The sequence below is a fragment of the Centruroides vittatus genome, unplaced genomic scaffold (genome assembly GCF_030686945.1).
Source record: "Centruroides vittatus isolate TY-2023 unplaced genomic scaffold, ASM3068694v2 contig_817, whole genome shotgun sequence".
Taxonomy (NCBI): Eukaryota; Metazoa; Arthropoda; class Arachnida; order Scorpiones; family Buthidae; genus Centruroides; species Centruroides vittatus.
This window is the reverse complement of record NW_027122532.1, coordinates 1,017,645-1,039,439: the sequence shown is the minus strand read 5'-3', so window position 1 is coordinate 1,039,439 and position 21,795 is coordinate 1,017,645. Positions and strand designations below refer to the sequence as shown.

General features: G+C 28.1%; 1 protein-coding gene across 4 annotated transcripts in view; it reads left to right on the top strand.

Moving 5' to 3' along the window:
• Nucleotides 1–21,795, top strand: part of LOC136982229 (ecdysone-induced protein 74EF-like) — a 99,189-nt gene that overhangs the window by 23,386 nt on the left and 54,008 nt on the right. For all 4 annotated transcript variants that reach the window (XM_067278680.1, XM_067278681.1, XM_067278682.1 and 1 more), the window contains 2 exons: nucleotides 5,472–5,653; nucleotides 19,957–20,058. In XM_067278680.1, the coding sequence (XP_067134781.1) occupies nucleotides 5,472–5,653; nucleotides 19,957–20,058 (284 nt within the window). The remainder of the gene's footprint in view (nucleotides 1–5,471; nucleotides 5,654–19,956; nucleotides 20,059–21,795) is intronic.

Below are 21,795 nucleotides of genomic sequence, written 5' to 3'. Positions count from 1 at the left end.
ACAGTAGTTAATTTCGTAATTAAGCATCCAAACAGTAAGTTTTTTGTGCCAGAAATTGGCTAAATTCATAATTTCTAATGTAAAGAAAATTATGTAGTGATACACGCCATTTTTATTTTAAAAAGTCCAATTTATCAGCCTTCTTGCTTAAGAAAAAACTGATATAAAACGTTTAATTGTTCGTAAAGGGAGAATTGCATGATGTTTTGTGGATTTTACAGCCTTTATTTTAACTTTGAACTTAAGTAATGGTTTAATTTAGATAATTTACCTTCATAATTTATTAGCAGTTGACGATAAATGATGACGTTCGTTAATCCAAACAAGTTCCAGACACGTGATATGTATTATAAAATAGGTAGTGTTTATAAGTATGACGTCGTTGCATTACGGTTCTGATTGGCTGCACGAACATTTCGAACGGTTGCGTAATCAGAAGGCCATTTTGAAATTAAAATATGCTGCCTTTTATTATTATAAAAAGGTTTTCATGTTTTTTAGATGAAAATAATGATTCACATTTCATTTGATGATAAAGTGATGATGAAGTCAACGGAAAGTGATTTTTCTAAGATGCTAAATCTTCATTCATACTTTGTAATCAGATAATTTCAGTTGCTTGAAATTCAGTGGCGCGTTTTTTCTTCATGGGGCCCAGGCGAATTTGAATTAGGAGGCCCCATGTATAGTGTTGACTTCATGCATTTTTCTTCGCAGGAATATTTTGGTGGAAATATTTTCTTATTTTCTTCTGTGAGAACCACGGGCAATTGCCCTTTTTTTCTATAGAATAACGCGCCACTGCTGAAAACCATCTACTCCAAAAAGGATACACGAATAACGTGAAAACCAGATGATTTTCAACTCATGCCATTCTCATATTCTTATGATTCTCAAAATCATGGGATGAGAATCTGATTAGCATGATGATTCTTATTTAAAAATATATTTTAAATAAATTTTTCACGAGAAAAGTCCATGATTTAGACTTTTGTTTGGTTAATTAATGTAAAAAAACTGAAAAAATTTAGTGAAATTTTAAGTGTTTAAATATCCTTTTTATCTATAAAAAAATCGGATAATTTTAATATGTTTTTTTAAAAGCTTTGGAGATATGATAGAGCAAAGTTTATCAAGAATTAGATTTACTTTTTTACTTATTTAATTACTTTTTATCAGTAATTTTCATGCCAAATTTCATCAAAATCTTTATCATGTATTCGGTATTGTAGCGTTAGCAAATGGTTATTTTACCAGACAGATAGGTAAACAGGCGCTAGAAAAAAAAAAAAAAGAGAGAAAACTACTTTATTAATTCTAGAAACGTGTTAAAAAATAATTTACAATATAATGCTTTTAGTTTAATCGATAAATCACGTTTATTCAAAAAACTCGAGATAAAACTGTTACTATAAAATTAATTGCTATAATAAAATTTCAGTTAATTTAATTAAATGATTGAAAAACAATTTAAATATCATCCTGTAATAAAAATTCTAATGAAATTCTAAATTATAGAACTTGAAATCTTTTTCTTGTACACCTTTCTATGTTTTTATTGAGGTTACGGCAGTCGTATAGAAGTTTTATTCAACACTTTTACGCGCTTTCTGTAAAAATTTGAGTTGTTAAATCAATTTTTATAATTAATAATGTCATTAATGTAGAATTTTCTATTAAATTCTGAATGTGTTACGCGAAAAAATCGAACGAAATGAAGCGAAAGTGCATATCTTATCAATAGGAAATGGTAATTTAGATAGTAGTTTTGAACAAATGAATGGGATCGTTCATGTGAGAGAAGCTCAATTTTCAATTGATTGAATAAGTTTATTCACCTTTACGAATAAAAGCTGTTGCATAAAAATATAATAATCCCAGGTGAATAACCGGAATTTACATTTACCAACTGAGATTATCACTCAATAATTTATTCAGATGCGAAAAAAATGTATTTTATTTTTTCAACAAAAATTAATTCCGAATTTATTTATTATTTCCTGAAAGGATACAACTTTTAAGCATTTTCTATCATCAAATTAATTAACTAGAACTGGTTTTTCGTATTTTCCATTAAAATTATTTTCCTTAATGTCTCGTCACGTTAAAAGTATAGTAGTAAACTACGATAATTATGTTATAAATCCGAACGAATTTGTTAATATATATGGCAAAATGTGTGTATTTATTATCAATACAAGATATTTATTAATTTTATAAGCTTTCACGAATTCAAAATGAATTAAAGACGTTTCGTATTATTATTACAGGCAGTCCTCTGCGTAATAAGAAAGATATAGTGAAATGATCGGTTAGCGATACGATTTTCTTATCAGTGATTGGACAAAAATATAGGTAATTAAATTCTTACGTCAATTTGACGTCGTCTCTTCACTTTTAAATGAGAAATTCTAAAGAACTACGTCAATTTGACGTAAAAATATACGTTTTTCTATCCAGACGAACAGATCCTTTTATGATTGTATCTTTAAAGATCTTATTTTATCATCATCAAATAGTGTATTAGTCAATAATAATGATGACGAAATGTTTCTTGAATATGGTAGTGGATTATAAAAAGAAAAACGAGGAATTATTTATGTGACATCGTCAAAATGCCAGGCTGCAATTTTTAATCATATTTTTAATTTATTTAATTTAAAATATACGCTCTCCACCTCAAATTAGTAGTGGCTTGCCCGTGTACAGTATTGTACATCATATTTTTCCTTTAACAGAGTCGGCCGGTCATCTATCTAACACCTTTGGGGGGGGGAGTTTTTGAACTGGAATAACATTACTTCCGATTTGCATTGGAAGTTCTTATATACTTAATTGGGGCATCCTGCCCTTAAGGTTTCCATATCTGATCTCGTCTTTCATCTATCCAACTCAGTTCTGGAGATTAAAGAAAGACAGACAAAGGACTACAGTGGGAATTTACGATCTACAATTTTTTCAAACTGCAGCCCAATTAAGACTGATTAATATTTTTAAACATTATCTTTATTTATCATGAAATATCATATTTATTACAGAGAATCTTTTTCTACAGTGCTAGAAGGAATCAACTTATTTATATAGAATTATAATTCAATTAATATTACTTTGCAAAATGTAATGCAGCAATTCTTTAATATTTTGACTAATGAAAATATTATGTAGCATGTTGCACTATTTTCATTCTTATATCATGTTGTTGAGGCCATTGTAATAGCATTCAAAAGTATATTACAAAAATCATGTAGAGTGCCAATATTTCTTGTTTCTTTCCTTAGTTTATATCCCAATTAGGATATAAGAACTATTAGGCTAATACTTGCTATTATTTCTATGTAAACACTTAAAATATGCAAATTAGCTAAAAAATAAACCATTGAAAGAATTTTACATCAGAAATTAAGCTTTAAACTATAAACTTTTATTGTATTGTCCTTCTGACAAAATATTACATTAGCAAATTATTATTTATATTTTTTCCATTTAAATGATTAAGTTTGAATATTTATATGAAACAAAACAAACGTTTTATTATGGCATTTGAATCAATTCTTCAGTAATATAAATGTAACAATAAATTATAATTATGTAGAAATATAAATTATAATGTATTGTTACATGTTTAAAGATATTTGTTGATACAGATGCAAAGGCAGATCTGTAGGATAATTGGGATAATTAGCGTTTTTGTAGTATTGAAATTGCAATATAAACAAATTATTTCTTATATTTATAAAGTAACGATAAAAACTTATATATTAAATAATAATTTTCTTTTTACTTTTTTCTATTTCTATTTTTTGTAATGGATTTTGAATGCTTAGAAAATTAAAATGTTTGCTTAAAAATAATGTTGTTGCTGATATAAACTTGAATTTTATGAAAGTAGATAAATTATTTAATTATCCAATTATTTAAAATTGCTTTTGTTTTAAGCCATAATGTTTTAAAGTAGTTGTTACTATTTAATTTTCTAGTTATGATTCTTCTAAAATGAGTTTACCATTATATAGTATACACAGTGATTGTTTTATGTTGTGGGAGGGTCTTAGGAAGCATACTTATAAAACCCTTTGTTACAAGTTTATAATTTATAATGCAAAGCAGTATAATTATGCAATATTTTAATGTTTTAAAAGCTCTATAATCCTTACTGACAAATATATATTTATATGGGTGAAACACCTCTCAAAATATTAAGTTTTATATAGTCCTGGACTTAAGGATCCTTTGATAAAAGTTTATATAATGTAAAGCCTTGTCACAGAACTTTTGATATTGTATAGAACATAGGATATTGACTAGTATTGAATTCCAAGTATTGAACTAAGATTGAGTATTGACAAGTGTATATTTATGTATATCTACGATGGGTCCTAGACAAAAGCCCCAGGCAAAAGCTTAGGTTGCTTACTTCTTACACTTCAACTAAGTGGATATAACTTAATTAAATATACTCCAGAGACCAAATTACATTTTTTACACGAAAGACTAATATTTTCATTTTGCATCCTTTAAATAAATTTTATTTAATCAGTTTTACTTTATTCGGCTTTCTTGTCTATATTATGTATAGTCAGAGAAAATTTCTTTTCTGTGTAGCACTGCACAATAATATTTTTATATTATTTAAAGATAAGTTAATTGAATGTTATTAAGCAATTTTGTTCTTGCACAATAATTATCCTCTCGTTAATTAATTAAATATTATCTACAATTAAATAATTGAAAAAATATACTTTTTCTCTAGTGTCTTTTAAAGTTTGAATATTTATTTTAGATTTCAAAATATTGCTGTGGTACATGTATGTGTATTATTCTTGAATGTGCATGCCTGTATGTCTGTCTGTATTTTTACTTTTCAAAGTTTTGCAAGTTATAAACCCAGATATAATTGTTATGTAGGCATAACAATGATTTTGAACTGCACATTAAGTTAATATTAAGTTTGATTGCGTATATTTATTAATATTAAGTTTAGTGACGCATCATACTACAAATAAAGACTATAGCTATGACAATTTTAGATTGTGCTAGGTCCTAGGTAAGAGCTCAGATTATCTGTGCCATACTACTGAGTTATAGAGAACTCTGTACAGTTTATATAATGCAAATACAGTGTTTTAATTGGCTATACAAATATAGGCTACAGATAAGTAAGTGCCAGATGCAAAGGCATAAAAATTCTATTAAATTTATCTACATCAAATTATCTGAAGCAAAAAGATGTACCTGTATGCCAATATAAATTATACAGGTCATGTTATTCTATTAAAGTACTGTATTTAACATAAGTCCATAAAAATGATTAAATTGCTTATTATCTATGTAAATAACAAGTTTTTAAAAGTTTGTGTGCTCAAATGGAAAATGATTGTTAATAAATAAAAGCTATAAAGTATAAAAACTGACATATTATTTAAATATTTTAGATGAATTTTGAAATGATTTAACAATTGAAATTTTTATAGAAGTGGATTCATCATTGACATGTGAGGAAGGGCTGTCTAACTGTCGGTTCACAAACGTCCATAAAAGTATTCTCGACGACCAAAAACTGTCAGATTTATGTAATCGAAACGGAGTGGACCCAACAGTAAGCCTAATGTGCGGTGCAGTGATGGAATTTACTATTTATAAAAACGCAGTAAAGGTTAGTGAAATCGGTAGCCTTTTATAAATTCTATTATAATTATAATTTATGTTAGATTTTCTATAATTATTGTTTAAAATACTCTATTTTAATTTGTTTCTTAGTATCATTTTTAATAATTGAATAATAGTATATACACAGTAATTTATTAAAGTTGAATAGAGGAAAGTCAGCAGAGTTATTTTACTCAGGCAACAAATGTAAAAACATGATACAAGTATGATATAGACAAGTGGTTCCCAAACTTTTTTGATCTTCGGCACCCTTGCTAAATGCAGATTTTCCCAAGACACCATATGTCAAATTCTAACAAGTATATTATACAAATTCTAGCAAGTACATTAAATTCTAACATTATAAAAATTTTATAACATTTTGTGAAGAAGCTCTTGTGAGGAAGCTGCGGCACCCTAAGGGTGCTGTCGCTTCCTCACAGGGGCACCCAAAGTGTGGGAACCACCGATATAGACCAAATTTATTTTAATAAATAGTGAAAGATCAGTTTTTATTAATTTTGTTTACATATTTTTATGACTGATGTGGAATAAGGCCTCATATTTCTGACCAGTTTCTCTCAGAGAGCATAAAAATATAAATAAAATTGATAAAAAAAACAGGTTTTTTAAAAACATTTATAAAAAAAAGAAAGCTTTAAATTTTGGATCCTCCTCCTGTCTTGGTATCAATAAAAATATCCAGTTGCTCCTCTCTATGTGTACTGGACAAACTAAATTGTTATATATGAATTATTAAATATAATAATTTTAGAGTAAACTATTTCAATTAAAATTGAACAAAATTGCAATATAAAAAACATAAAACTTCAGCCATTTTAACTTGTTATACAACAATTATTATTTTTCTACTTAATATAACTTCAAATAAAATATTTTTTCATAATTAGTTTTCAGATCAATTTAAGGTAAGTTTTATAAATAAACAAGCTTAAAAAGACATTTAAGCACAAAATTTTATAAATTTTTTAATATTTTCCAGCAGTTACTGGCATACATCATTACCTAAAATTTATTTTTAGTATTATTAGAAAATATTAAAAAATATTATTATTATTTTTTAATATTTTCTAACTGAATATGTCTTAATGATTTATATAAGTTTTTCCTTTTTATATATAAATGTAAACATAATAAAACAATTTGAATTTGAAATTTTTCATAAAACAAACATTTTTCTTGATTTTTCATAACAGATCCATGTAATATTTATAAAGTAAAGTTTGAACCCATTTTTCTACTTTTAAAAATTAAAATAAACAAACAACCCTTAGTTTAAACATGATTAAATATTCCATTACATAAAGTAACCATAAAGCAATTCAAGGAAGTTAAACAAAATAAACTTTGTTTTTAAATAATAAATTCATGAAGTTAAATGTTCAGGTTTAAGCTCTTTCTTAAAGTCTGTAAATGATTTTGGGATTATAATACAGGAAAGTAAAAAAAGAATTAATTAATTAATATTCGCGCACTTCGCTTCGCGCCTCAGTCGCGACGTGACGCGTGCTAAACCAATATGGCCGTCGATTATTATTTATATAGTCTACGTTCAATTTTATATTAAAAAAAATTATACGTGTTTGTTTCATTTGATATTTCAGTGTAAAAAATCGCTTTAAAGTTTTATTATGTTGTTATTATTTTCAGACCTTCACCACACTAAATACCGTAAACATAATCGGTAAATTAAGCGTTTGTTCAAGGTCGTTTAACTATAGTGTAACATAGTCGTGTTTAACTACTTCGTGGACAAGTCATGACTTACTCATTGACATCATCACTGCCCAAGGTTTAAAATATAATTTTAAATACTTTCCCATTACGCAAAACGTATCGATTTAATATTATATAATTTATGTAAAAATTTAAGAATTTATTATATATTTATAGAAAAATCAATTCTCCATTTGCAAAATTACTTATTTATAATATATATGAAATACAATTAGTATTTTCAAGTGTTTAAATTTAAGTAAGATAATCCGGTGATTTTATTGGCCAATTTTATAGAAATTGTGTGACGCAATGCAACCACGTGTCTGTCGCTTCGAATCTTCGACAGCTACAATGTATTAAACACTTTAATTTTACAAATCGAATATTTTTTTAAGCCCACAATGTAAAATATACAGGAAAAATCCAGTCATTTATCAGAAAATTAATATAAAAATCGTTATAGTAAAGCTAATTGCAGATCTGAAAGAATGGTGGTTTGAACGTAGAAAAATATTTTATTAACTAAAATTTCTTTAATATGTACTGTATTAATTACAAACTTGTAATTTAATATTATAATTTATTGATTTTTCTGTTTGATAACAAATACAAAATGGCTTGACGACGAATAAACGTTACCTAATTTGCTAGTGCTGCCATCTACCTGGCTTCAATACTATTAGATTATAACTAACTACACAACTGAATGAATTAATAATATAATTTAAGTTAAATAATAATAAAATATTTAATTATGCAAATCAAACATTCATTGACATGATACATTAAGATTTTGACTTGGATATTTGTCAAAATAAATGATTTAATTAAAAAAAAGAGTTACTTCTTATAAATCAAGTGACATTAAATATGTTTCTGATGAATATTCAAGTGATTATAAGCATAAATAATAAAATTTATATTTTGATTAGGCATTTACAGTAGGCCCAAATATATTCATTAAATTAAATGAAATAGAAGGAGCTATTGATTCTTCATTATAATTAAAATTTATAGTGTTTGAAGGATTTATCATATATCCATATAGTTGCAGGCTTGTAGGATACATTATTATATCATATAAAAATAATATGATGTGATGATGTGTCTTAAGTTCCATGCATTTGATATTTGCTGTATAATTGCCTATTTGTTCCCTTTTATTTGGCACAATACATCAATAAGGAGTAGGAAACGATGAATGCCAAATATTAGTTATGAGTAAATACATCTATGCTACTTGGTATCGGCCAAATGTTTGCTTTGCAAACGGTAAATATGAATGTGTGGAGTCGGCTTTACGAGGCTTTAGTGTTTTGGAAAATACAGACTTTATGGCCAGTATGTGTATAAGATTGCATCAAGTTAATGATGATGCTGATAATAAATTCAGTAGACAGCAGATTATGTATGATGTGCATACTTGATCACATGAGGCCTACTTGAAACATGAGGTAGCAATTTGTATGGGGCTTTGCAAAAGAAAATTTCTCACTTTTGGTCTCATAACAATTGAAGATGTAAAGTAGTCCTAGATAGTTTATTATAATGACATTCAGCTGTCAACATGGAAGAAGAAATTTATAAGAATGTGAAAATAATTACTTTTTTCAAAGAATGGAAGAGAACATTTAGGTAATTTGTAGCTGGCATGATACTAGAGATTTTGCACACAATATTGTATCATGTATCAATAACAATTGTTAATATAAATTTCAGTATTTCTGCATATACTAAAATTGCATATGGGTTGAATCATAACTGTTTTTAATAAAAGCATAGGTGTATTCTATATCTAAAAACTAAATGTCCCAATAAATGTAGATCTTAAAACTCATAAGAAAGAAGTTAATTTATTTAATTTAAAATATATGCTCTCCACCTCAAATTAATAGTGTCTTGCTCCTGTATATCATACTTTATCTGTTAGTGATAGAGTTATGCTAGTCATCTTTCTGACTCTTTTCAGGGGGAAATTTTTGAATTAAAATAATGTGACTTCTAGTTTGCTTCAGAAGTTCATTTATAGTTAGTTAGTGCCTCCTGTCCCTAAGCTTTCCATGATTTTCATCTATCTAACTCTGTTCTCAAGATTAAGGAAGGACAGACATACAGGCAGATGGATGACTGGAAATTTATAGGTCTACAAGTTTTTCAAATTGCAGCCCAAATAGGCTATAACTCTTTTTCTATGGATTTTATGGTCTATGTTTATTGAGACAACTTTAATTTTTAGGGTGTAGAATACATATATATGCATTTATTACCAGGCCCACCCTGTATACAAAAGTTTATTTGGAAATTTGGGAGATCAGTTAAAAATATATTTAAAAAGGTATATATATATATATATTTTTTTAAACAGAAGTTTATTTTTACAGAATACAAGGTAAGTTCATCAAACTAAAACAGTCTTATATGGAACTATTTTCCTAATATATAATTAGTAATGACAAATTACAATTGAGTATAAAGTTCACAAAAATACAATTAGTTTTAATAATTAATCTATTAAGGATGAAAAAGAACCTGGAAAAAAAATCTTTAAGTCAACACTAATAACTTACAACACTTCCAAGTTATCACTTGCAACTGATGAGCCCAATTAAAACATATTTTAATAGCTTTGCACTTTTCTTATGTAATACATTACTGACAATCGGGGGATTAAGTTTTTCGGGGCCTAGGGCTTATTGAAGTCCAATGGGGCTCCATTTTTACCAAACCTAACCTAACCTATTAACTATTTTTTACTATACAATAAGTGCTCATTGTTAATGAAAAAGTATTAAAAATTTATGATGATAATTCAATTTTTATGGGTCCTTGACACTTGGGGCCCAGGACTTAAGCCCTATTAGTCCCTATGTAGACCCACCCCAGCTGATAATTTATAAATTTATAATGAACAAACTTTTAATATTACTTTATGATAAATATTGAATTCGTAAGAAGTTTATTAATAATATTTTAAAATTAGTGACTCTTTCTGCATTATGGGCACAGAGACCTTTCAATCAAGCTTATCACAGGCCTTCAATAAGACAGCCAGATATGAGCAATAAGACCTGATGTAGCTGGAATGGATTATTCCCAAAAATTAACCTGTTGTTTTCCAACTCATTTGGATTTGTTCCCAGGTTCCCAGAGCAGAAGGCTGATATCTTAATCGCTCAGCCATCTGGCTGCCAAAAAGTTTATGTAAAATTTTATTATTATGTGAAATATCATTTTTGTTTATAATCAGTTTAATTATTCAGATTAATTACTAAGATGGGAAGCATTGAGATAGCAGTAAAATCAATTCCTGAAACCTCAGATAATAATAAAAATAATTAAATGTAGTTACATAAAAGTCTTGCAGTAATTCACAAGAATACACTGAATGTATAAATGTGTATACCAGTATAATATATATAAACACACTGATATATACATTTATATACTGTATATATATAGTATATTCTATGCTATGGAAAAAGCATATCAATAAGAAGTTCATTAAAAATTTAAGTTTCTTTGTCTTCAGAAAAAATTATATCAATCAAAAACTACCAGATTTTTCTACATCAATTTAACATGTACAGTATTCTACTAAATTTAATAAATGCTAGAAGGTAAGCAGATGGCTACTACTGTATATATTCATTATATTAAACAAATATAAATAAATTGTTTGCATTCAATGATCATTCCAATCTTAATTATTAAATTTGTTAATTTATTAATTAAATTGAATGATATAATGAAAAATATATTGCAATTTGATTATTTTGCATGTAAGTTAAAAGCGTTTATCATGAATGTATGTATGACACTTATTTTCATTAGTGATTACTATGCATTCATATAGAAGTTCTGCATATAAAAAAGTATCATATTATTGATAAATTCTTGTATTAAGCTTTTAATGGGAAATATTGTAATTAATTAATATACTACCAAAACATTTAATTACTTAAATGATAATTTGGATAACTATTAGTTAAATTTCAAATTTGTGTCAGTGTTTGTTATTAAATTAAATTTGAATAAATTCCAAAAATTTATCAGCTAAATTTAAATGTTTTACAATAAATATACATGGCAAAGAAGTTGATTCATCCTTTTTTATTTAGAGTAGCATCCATCCTAAATTCCATCCAGTCTCTTAAGTTTTCAAATTATTCTGTCCTTTGTTGGTTTCTCTCTCTTCCTACTCTTCCTTTAGTGTTAGTTTAAACAACTATCTTTAATCTAACTATTAATAATAATATAAACATTTTTATCTGCATTTATAGGCCATCTTTAGATCTAAAGTATAGAACAAAAATAGAATAAGTGGTTACAAAAACACAATATCATGTGTATAAATTCAAATAAAAATAAATATACATTTAAATCAAAAATTTACATAGGTTATTTAATTAAATTAATCACTGAATTAAAATTATTGTTTTATTCTATTCTAGAGTTGCCAACTTTCTTGTACAAAAAAAAAAAGGCATTGCATGGACACTGTACAACAGATGACAAAGTAATTTGGGTTAATGTTTCCCATGGTAGCGAACATGGTGGCTCATCTCTGAAACAGTGGGTACGTTCTAATCTAATCTAACTTATTCTAATAAATCACCCCTATTCTAATAATTTGATTGGCAATAATTATGGTAATTTATTAGAATAGGTTAGGTTAGTTTAGAATGTGCGTCCCCACTGTTTCAGAGACGAGCTGCCATGTTCGCTACCGTAGGTAACATTAACCGTAATTTGTTATAAACATTTGTTGATTAACTATAACATCATAAAACATTAAATAGATAATAAATAAGAATTTAAACTCAATGTTTGAATTATTATCAACTATTTGCACAAAACTATACTAATTGAATCCCTGAATTTTATTTGATTGTTTCACTCTAATAGCAGTGCTTTTCTCTTTGTTATTATGGTGAGTGATAAAGACAAAACTATTATTTTAAAATAAAAAATGAGATATTGGAACATTATCTGCTGGGAATATTTCAGAGATAATGAAGTAAAATTAAATAAAAAACAAACAACTAAAATTGTACTCAAAAGGAAGATGGGAGGACAACACAGTTTAATGGAGAACAGTTAGTAACCTTACTCTATTCTAATGATCTAATCAATCAGATCTTGACATTTCTACTGTCATCCATCTGTCTGTCCTTTGTTAATCTTAAGAAAGGAGTTAGATAGATGAAAATTAAGACCAGATATGAAAAGCATAGGGGCTGGAGGCCCCAATTAACCATATATAAACTTCTAGTCTGGACTGGAAGTCATGTGATTTTTTAAATTAAGCGATGATTAAAAATTTCATCACAATAATTCAATTTTAGTCTTCAGCAGTCCTGTTGTATTAAAGTAGTGTTGATAACTCTCAAAGATTCCTTCAGCTACATTTGGCAAAACTTGTTTCTTTTAACCCTTTCAAAGCACACTAAACTGAGGTGACCAGACATCCCACTTTTGGTGGGACAGTCCTGATTTTTAACAATTTGTCCCACATTTTGCAGCATTTTAAAAAAGTCCAGAGTTTTGGAAAGATTAAGTTTTGTCAATTATGTGTCATAAACTTTTGTCTTATGTTTAAGGTTTGTAAAGATCATTTTGTATCACACGTACCAGTACCAAGGTGTGCATTAGCAGAAAAGTGAGAAGAGGTATGAATAATATTTTTTATAAATTAAACGAAAACCTTAATCAAAACATTATTGGCATTTGTTGTGCAGTGCACATAACACATAATGCTATTCAAACAACTGCCGACTTGTTGCCCATGGATGTGGAAAATATTGTTATTAAAATGTATTCATATTTCTATATATACACTGTGCACATTGTTTGCCTTAAAGAATTTTGTGAAACTGCAAAAGTTGAATATTAGAAAATACTTGGATATAGTAAAACGTGCTGTTAGCTGTTTTGCCAGCTCTTTTGTTGAACGAATTTTGAAAATACATGATCCTTTGAAATCCTACTTTCTATCACAGGGTAAATGTCCTAGAATTTTGAAGAGTTTATTGAAAGAGAATCTTCAAAAATTTGACTAGAGTTTGTACACAATCAAGCAGCTCTTTTTCAAAATGCTGTAAAATTTATTGAAGGTGACAAAATTTTGGTAATCAAAGTAGCAAACAAAATTAAAAATTTAAAATTTCAGTGTCAAAAGTGGTTAAAAAATAATTTTTTCCATTAACCCTCCGTAATAGTATAAGTCAGTTAGAAGAACAAGATTCAATAAATTGCGCAGATTTCATGAAACACGTCGAAAAGTTCTATAGTAACTGCTTAGATTATTTAGAAGAGTGGATGGTACATTACAATAATATTGAACATTTTCATTGGGTTATATTAAAACAAGAACTTAATTAGGATGATGTGCAAAAATCATTCGATCACATTAGTCAACATTTTCCAGATAGTAATATTTCCAAAAATGATCTTTTTAATGAGTAATCATTATTAAAAAACAATTATATTGATAAGGAAAAAGTTAAATCTTGGACATCAGCAAAAATCTCAACACAGAACAAATGGTTAGAAATATTTCATCATTTCGAAACAAACTATGTTCCATACAATAATGCATTAAAAATTGTGCAATACACGAAGTCCTTACCAGGAACTAATGCCGCAACTGAATGCAGTTTTTCTACCATAAATAAAGTGTGGACATCTGATAAATCACAGTTAAATGTTGAGAAATCCATACTGTATGCGAAATATAATTTAAAAAGCTCTTGCAAAAAATTTCATGACATTTTAAATAACAGCAATCTACTAAAAAAATTAACTCAACTGAGAAATATGCAAAAGAATAGTTTTTAAAAATTTATAATAGTATGTAAAATTTACAAATATAATAAATATATATGTTATGGACAAAGTGATTAATATGGGCATTATGAATAATGACCAACAAAATCGGGCATTGTAATAAATTTCAATAATTTATCAAATTGACCGGTCATTATGAATACTGCTATCACCTAGTCGGGCAAAGTGATAATAATGAGTTGAGGAATGATCATCCGACATACGCTAGCTAATCGGCACTCAGTTGCGCGTGCATATTGCGTTTAGTACCGAATTTGGCAGCAGTCGCGACTGTTTGTGCTCTCGACAGATTCCTCCCGGAGGGGAGCCGCCGGCAGGCAGCCGATTGTTTAACGTCACTAGTTATTGATCCACGGTAGTTCTTGAACACACGTATCAATAACTAGTATGTATCAATATCTAGTAACGTTAAACAATTGGCGGCCTGCCGGCAGCTCCCCTCTTGGAGAAATCCGTCGAGAGCACAAACAGTCGCGACCACCGCCAAGATGGTGCACGTAGGTAAAATTTTGCCATTTAATTAATATAGTTAATAGTACTTAGTTTTAAAAGATTACATGTTCTTTTTAAAATACTTTGAAATAATTCACAAAAAAATAAATATTTCTAAATGAAATGAGTGGAGGTTTTTTTAATAAAATTTTAAATTCGGTACTAAACACGATACGCACACGCAACTGAGTGCTGATTAGCTAGCGTATGTCGGATGATCATTCCTCAACTCATTATTATCACTTTGCCAGAACTAGGTTATAGCAGTATTCATAATGACCGGTCAATTTGATAAATTAATCAATATTTATCACACTGCCCACCCTTTTTGGTCATTATTCATAATGACTGGGCATTGTGAATAATGCCCGATTGATTAATCACTTTGTCCATAACATATATATGTTGAAATTTAAAAAAAAGGTATAATACAATACAGTTTTTGCATTTTTTGATGATAAAATTTTGTTGCTCTAGAACAATTTTTTTTCAACGAGACAACCACTCCCCCATCAATTTTGTGCCGCTTCATCAATGTTAAAATCTGGTTACCTTACACTAAACACAAAATTATAAGCTTGTTCTATTAAAGATGTCAATGATATTAACAAATTTAATTTTAAAATCAATTCTCTATAATTAATAGGTAGCTAGTACTAATAATTATTATTAATTTAATAATAATATAGTTTATTGACAACAGTATTTAAATAATATGGATTAAATTAAGTACAAATTGATAATTACTAAAGTTATGGTGTTCTGTCATTGTTTAAATTAGTTTCAGTAATAGGTGAATTAAAATGTTATGCTGTGGATAAGTGCAATGTTATTTATTTATTTACTTTACAATTTAATCAGTTAATTTAAAATCAACTAAAAAGTCACACCCACCCTACTTTTAAATTTCTATTTCTTCATTCCTCTTCAATTCCGCTTGAAATAAACAGTAGTAATTTTGTTGTATTATATATTGTGTTAATTCTATACAATATAAAATTAACTCAATATATAATACAATAATATAGAATTATAATATAGAAACACATTATAATATAGAATTAACATTCTATATAATACACTGTTCAAATCACATTAATGTTTTAATAGTGTGAGGTATGGTCAGTTCAACACATTAGCATTTTTGGGCCACATGCTCATTGTGAGGATTGAGGAGTTAGTGGGTTTGATCTCTTACTAACTATAGTTAGCACATAGCATGAAAGCATTGAAGTTTTCCAAATACAAATTTTTCATTCCAAAAGTAAATTTAAATTGAATAAACAAAGAAAAATTTAGTAGAAATCATTTGTCTTTTTTGATTATTCTACTTAAATTCTCATCTGTAACAACAAATGATACATCTTCCACTGAAATTAATTTAAAATCAAAATCATCAGATATCTTCTTGTTTTAATTGAATGTATTAAAAACTTTTTAATATTCTTTAAAAATTTTAGCATATAGGCTATATTTTTTTAATCAAGTTTGAAAATAAGAATGATTAATGATAGTATAGTCGTGATGGCAATGAAACATTTAAAAATCTATCAGTATGTTGATAAATAGAATATTTTAAAATAAAAGTGAGTCAGGGTCAGAATTTATAAAGTTTTTATGGGCAGCTTGATCTGGATACATTAGTTTCCTTCTTTTGTCAGACTATTCCCTTATTCAACTGTGTGAAAGAAAAGAAAAAGGATAAATTTCCTATCAGTGTCTATAGGATGGGGTAAATTTAATGCAAAGAGTCTAAAGAAACCACCATAGCTTCAAATAAATAAGAAGACTAAAGAACTTTAGTGAAAGATTCTTCAAGATATTTTTTTAATTATTTGAATTACCTACTTGCCAGTCCAATGCTAATGTTTGACTTTTTATCCCAATAGTAATGATATTATATTTTGTAAATAATTGTAAAGCTGATGAACAAATGCAAATAATCTTAACCATTCAGAGAGGACAGACCCAACAAAAGGAAAACTTTAGCTACTACAGTATTAAGATATCACTCACAACTGACCGGTACTGTTAAAGGTATACCTTGTTGGCTTAATATGTCATTTTTTATACACATTAATTTACATAAACTCATTAAGAATTCTTCAACATTGAACTGGATCCGTAATAGTAAAATCTCTACCAACCTCAAAACATAAAGTCTTACAAATTTATAAAGTTTTCACATACTGTATCTATATATATATATATATAATCGAGACGAGTTGATAATAATAATAATAATAATCAGTGCAGAGCCCAAACGGTTAGGAGTTGAAAGTTGAAATTTGGTACACAGTTAGGGTACGTCACGAGAAGGCACACTAAGAAGGGATTTTTCAAAATTCCTCCCCACAGGGGAGAGGGACGGGATTAAGGCTTAACACTTCCATCAACAATGGAAGTGTTACGTAACAACGGAATTGTTACGTAACACTTCCATGCAGTTTTTTTCGTTTTTGCGGGAAATCGAACATAGTTTTAGACCCATCTAAAAATTCTCTAATTAGTTTGGAAATGGGGGCCCAATTCTTGCATTCTGTGAAAATGGGTAAAGTTGACTATAATGCAATAATCTTAATCTTCGCTATTGTTACTTTTGCCCGAGCAACGCTTGGCCTACCTGCTAGTTCATAAATAATGCGTTAATGATAAAAATTCATTTATTTATATATTAAAATCTTTATTTATAATTTTGAAATTTCTGTCAAATGAAATTTCAATACTATTACAACCATTATGTAAATTTGTTAGAATTGGGTGGTAAGCTGGGAAGTGTTGAGATTTAACAAAACCTACTAAACTTAAGGTAACAGAAATAAAAAGATATAATATATAAAAAATTATTTACATTTGCGGTTTGATATGCATAATTTTTGTTTAATTTTCTAAAATTCTGATTGTTTCATTCTCTCACTTAAGGCTTTAACTGGCCTGAATAAGCTACTGTTTTCAAGCAATTTTGGTCTACATTCCTGAACTTTTTATAGCATATATTTATATCTTTTTTAAATTTAAAATTCAAATATTGCATTACATTATTCAGAATTTATCAGTATTATAATTTAATATCAAACTTTTCTCTCTTACTTATAATAATTTCAAATTACTAACCTCTCTCTTACTCTCCATAAATAATTTATTTTTATGATTTATTCATAAAATTGTTATCTTTTACATTTAGAATATTGTTCTTTTTGCTTATTGTATATATAAATAATTAATTAATTCTCCATTCTAATCTCTGTCAAGTTATAATTTGATGCAGATTCTTGTTGTTTGATTTATATCTGATCTACATATATGAAAATAAAGTAAAAAATAATATGAAATATTAATTTAGAAGTATTTGTTCAGTTATGCAATAACAATTTAATGTGTATTTTATGTTAATGAAACAAAATAAACTAAAGAACCATAAAAAATAAACTCCAGTATGTACTTTATTGATGGAATATGGACTAACATTTTTGATTATTGTTCTGGATCTTCTTCAGGTCCTATATTTTTGAAATGGAACACATAAAGAAACTTCTTTTTACCTGTTTCAAATACTTAATCTCTGAAATGCAATTTAAAATTTAAAAATCAGTTTGGCACATCTAAAACATAATAGATGAACTATACAGACTATGGTAAAATTAACATTATTAATATTTTCATGTAAATTTTACCATAGTTTGTATATTCCCTCTATTAATATTTGGTTAAATTTCAGATGTGTATACTGTCATGATGGCACTTCCTGTTGTGACTAGCTTTGCTCCCGACGCAATCGGTTTGGAGCGAATTATTATCATGTGACAACCCTACCAGCCTGGATCACATGATAGACTAACATAACTTATACTAATATATAATAACAACTAACTATACTAGAATACCACATGAAATACTAATACAAACAATAGCATAGAGATAAATATGGTTAATGTTACCTATGGTAGCGAACATGACGGCTCGTCTCTGAATTACCCCTATTCTAATAATCTGGTTAGAATAATTATGGTAATTTATTAGAATAGGTTAGGTTAGGTTAGAACGTGCATTCCCACTTTTTCAGAGACTTGCATAAAAATTACCTTGTTTTTGCATTTTTGAAATACTGTCCTGTTTAATACAAGTGCAACTCTGAATGAGGTACTTGGAATATTATCAGAACAGTAGACCATGCCCAAAGGAGTAAAAAAGTCAAAGGAATCAATGGTCTTTGGCAATTATTAGAATATTGGTGATTACTACAGGAATCGTGGTTGTTTAGGCAATTTAAATCAGTGATTTCAACTTTACAATGGTCAATGGTGAGAAATTAATACACTTACTATTGGAAGACCAGAATTTTGATATTCATAAGTCTTCAATAGTTGTCTTAGGAATGAGAAGAAGACTGAAATTTTAATATTTAAAATTTAGTATATATTTTTTTTCAATGAGTGTAAAATAAAATAATTTTAAAATATTAATAGTTTGTTATTTTTAATAAGAACATTTAATTTCTCACGAATAAAACTAGTACATAAAGACTACAAGTTGCATTACATAACTAAAATCTCATTATTGATGAAATAAATTGTTAGGTCTTTGTCAGTTTGTATTACTCCCAAATTCATGGACTTTGAGTTTCATTGATTGATTGATGTTAGTCATTTCTAATGACAATTACATATAGTTACTAAAGGGATTCTGCATAAGAAACTGAGTAACAAGCTGGATCTGGCCTGCAGACCATCAATGATCTTTGCATTGCAGAAAGCACTGTGGAAGACAATAATAGATAGGTTTGTATATTCAACTCTGAATCATTACATCTTCTTTTTCTAGGGTAATATAATGGTATCTCCAGAATATAATGTTTTGATTTGGAGGAGTATGGAAATCTTTCTGTTTCAGGAAAAACTTCAAAGGGTGGTGATAAATTTTGGGATAAGATTGTGGGAGGTCAAGATTGAAGTTGAGAAGAAATATATTAAACACATTATCATATAAATAGTGTAAAATGCTAATTTGAACAATATTTGAGTAAGATTTGTATATCTTGTCATTCAGTTGTAATAAACTTGGTAGGTGGGTTTTGGACCTCCCGACGTTAGTTGATCTTTAAGAAAAAGTTGTAAATATAAAAAATATTATTTTAGCATAAAAATATTTTATAATAAATTGTTTTTCTAGATAATAGTTATTTTACATTTTATATGTTTTCATAATTATTCTAAAATTATATTTTTATTTCAGGTGAAAAGACAGGATGACACCAATTTGGAGATGCCATTTATACCTGATGATTCACTCTGGTGTCAAGATGCCTCAGGGAAAATAGTGGATTTATCATGGCTGGTAAGAAAATTTAAAAGCTGAAATAATAAAATTTAGATTATATAAGATTATACTATCATTACAAGCTGAAAGAAAACAATTTAAAGTACAAACCACACCGTTTTTTTACATTTTTAGCAGATAAATTAGGTTTTAATACCATACATTAGAAAATTTCTTTTGGTTATTAGATTTTTGGCCTTCCTAAGGCATCAGCAGAAAAAAATTGAACTTCCTGTTTCAGTTTAGTATATATAAAGTACAGAAATAATTTACATAAAATAATTAACTTTTTAAATGATATATTGTTTATGAAAAAACTTAGGAAATAAAAACTAAAATGTACATGGTGTTCACTTAAACATCTTTCCAGCATTGCACAAGTATATGCATATGATACATGCTTGTTCCAGTGCTGAAAAAATAGTCATGTAATTCTCTATCCAGAGGCAAAATATTAATTCATTTAAAAAACCATAATGATAATAAATTAATACATTCAGTAAAATAAAATATAATGATTCAACAAAAGGGTCATGTTGCAATTGCACAGTAATTCAGCAACAGTATGTAAATTTTTCAAACATTAGACCAAGATGCAAATCACAAAAGCAATCTTGATTAATCATATTGCAAGACATAATGCCAATGTTTCTTTAAGAGCCAATATGATGCTGTTTGAGTAGGTGATAGAGTTCAGCAGCAATGCTTTATACTCATAAATAGTGCTGTGAAGTGGTTATTCTATGTTTGGGAATGAGACAAAATGCAAGAGAAGCAGCATGTAGATTTAATGAGCATTTTCCACCTTCTCCAAGCCATGCATACAGTTATTTTGAGTGTTATTAGTCACTTGATGCAGACTAGTAGTGGACCATGTTGTGGAGGTGTTGGCACACTTACATTCATATCTATATTCAAAGTTATGTGAAAGTAGCAGGTCTATGTGGACTGCAGTGTTCAAAACTGGATATTATGGTGCCATGACATGCACCTATTCCACTGCTATTTGCAACCAATACAACGTGCAAAGGATGCCAAATAGCAATTTGAGCAGTGCAACATGATGTTAAATTTACAGCATAACAAATCACAATGTCTTCAGCACATTTTATGGACTAATGAGGAACTGTGTTTTCAAAATGACTTGTATAACTGTGAGATGTGAAAAGGTTTTTGTTGACTCACTAAAGCAAGCAAACATCCAACAAACCAAACACACTGTAGATACAAAAAAGGATATTTTCTTTATGCATGATATAACTATATACAGGTACCATAAAAGATGTGTGGTGATCTGCGAAGATCCGTGGTGTTAAAAATCGCAGGTAGTGAGTGATTCGGATTACCACAAGGAGAGAAAAGCAAGACAGTCACTTAAAACTAATCTTTATGTACAAAATTATATATACAGATATACACATTATCCAATACACACTAGGATACACAGCACGTGGCGGTTCACAACGAGTCCTTTGGCAAAGAGTAAATCAAAACAAAAAAATTCCAACAAATGAAAAAATGTCCACTCAGTGATATTGCAAAACGGGCACTTATCTCACGTGTACAAATTCTATCCCATGTTTCACTATTTCTTTTACTGATGGAAACGGATTTCAAGATCACTAATCTCCACCATAACGAACAAAGAAAATTTACCAGTTACATATACAACTCCCAAAGGACGACACACTCCTAACAGCTGAAAGTCTGGAACCAGAATGCCTCGTTACCAGTCCTGCACCCCATACATATCAA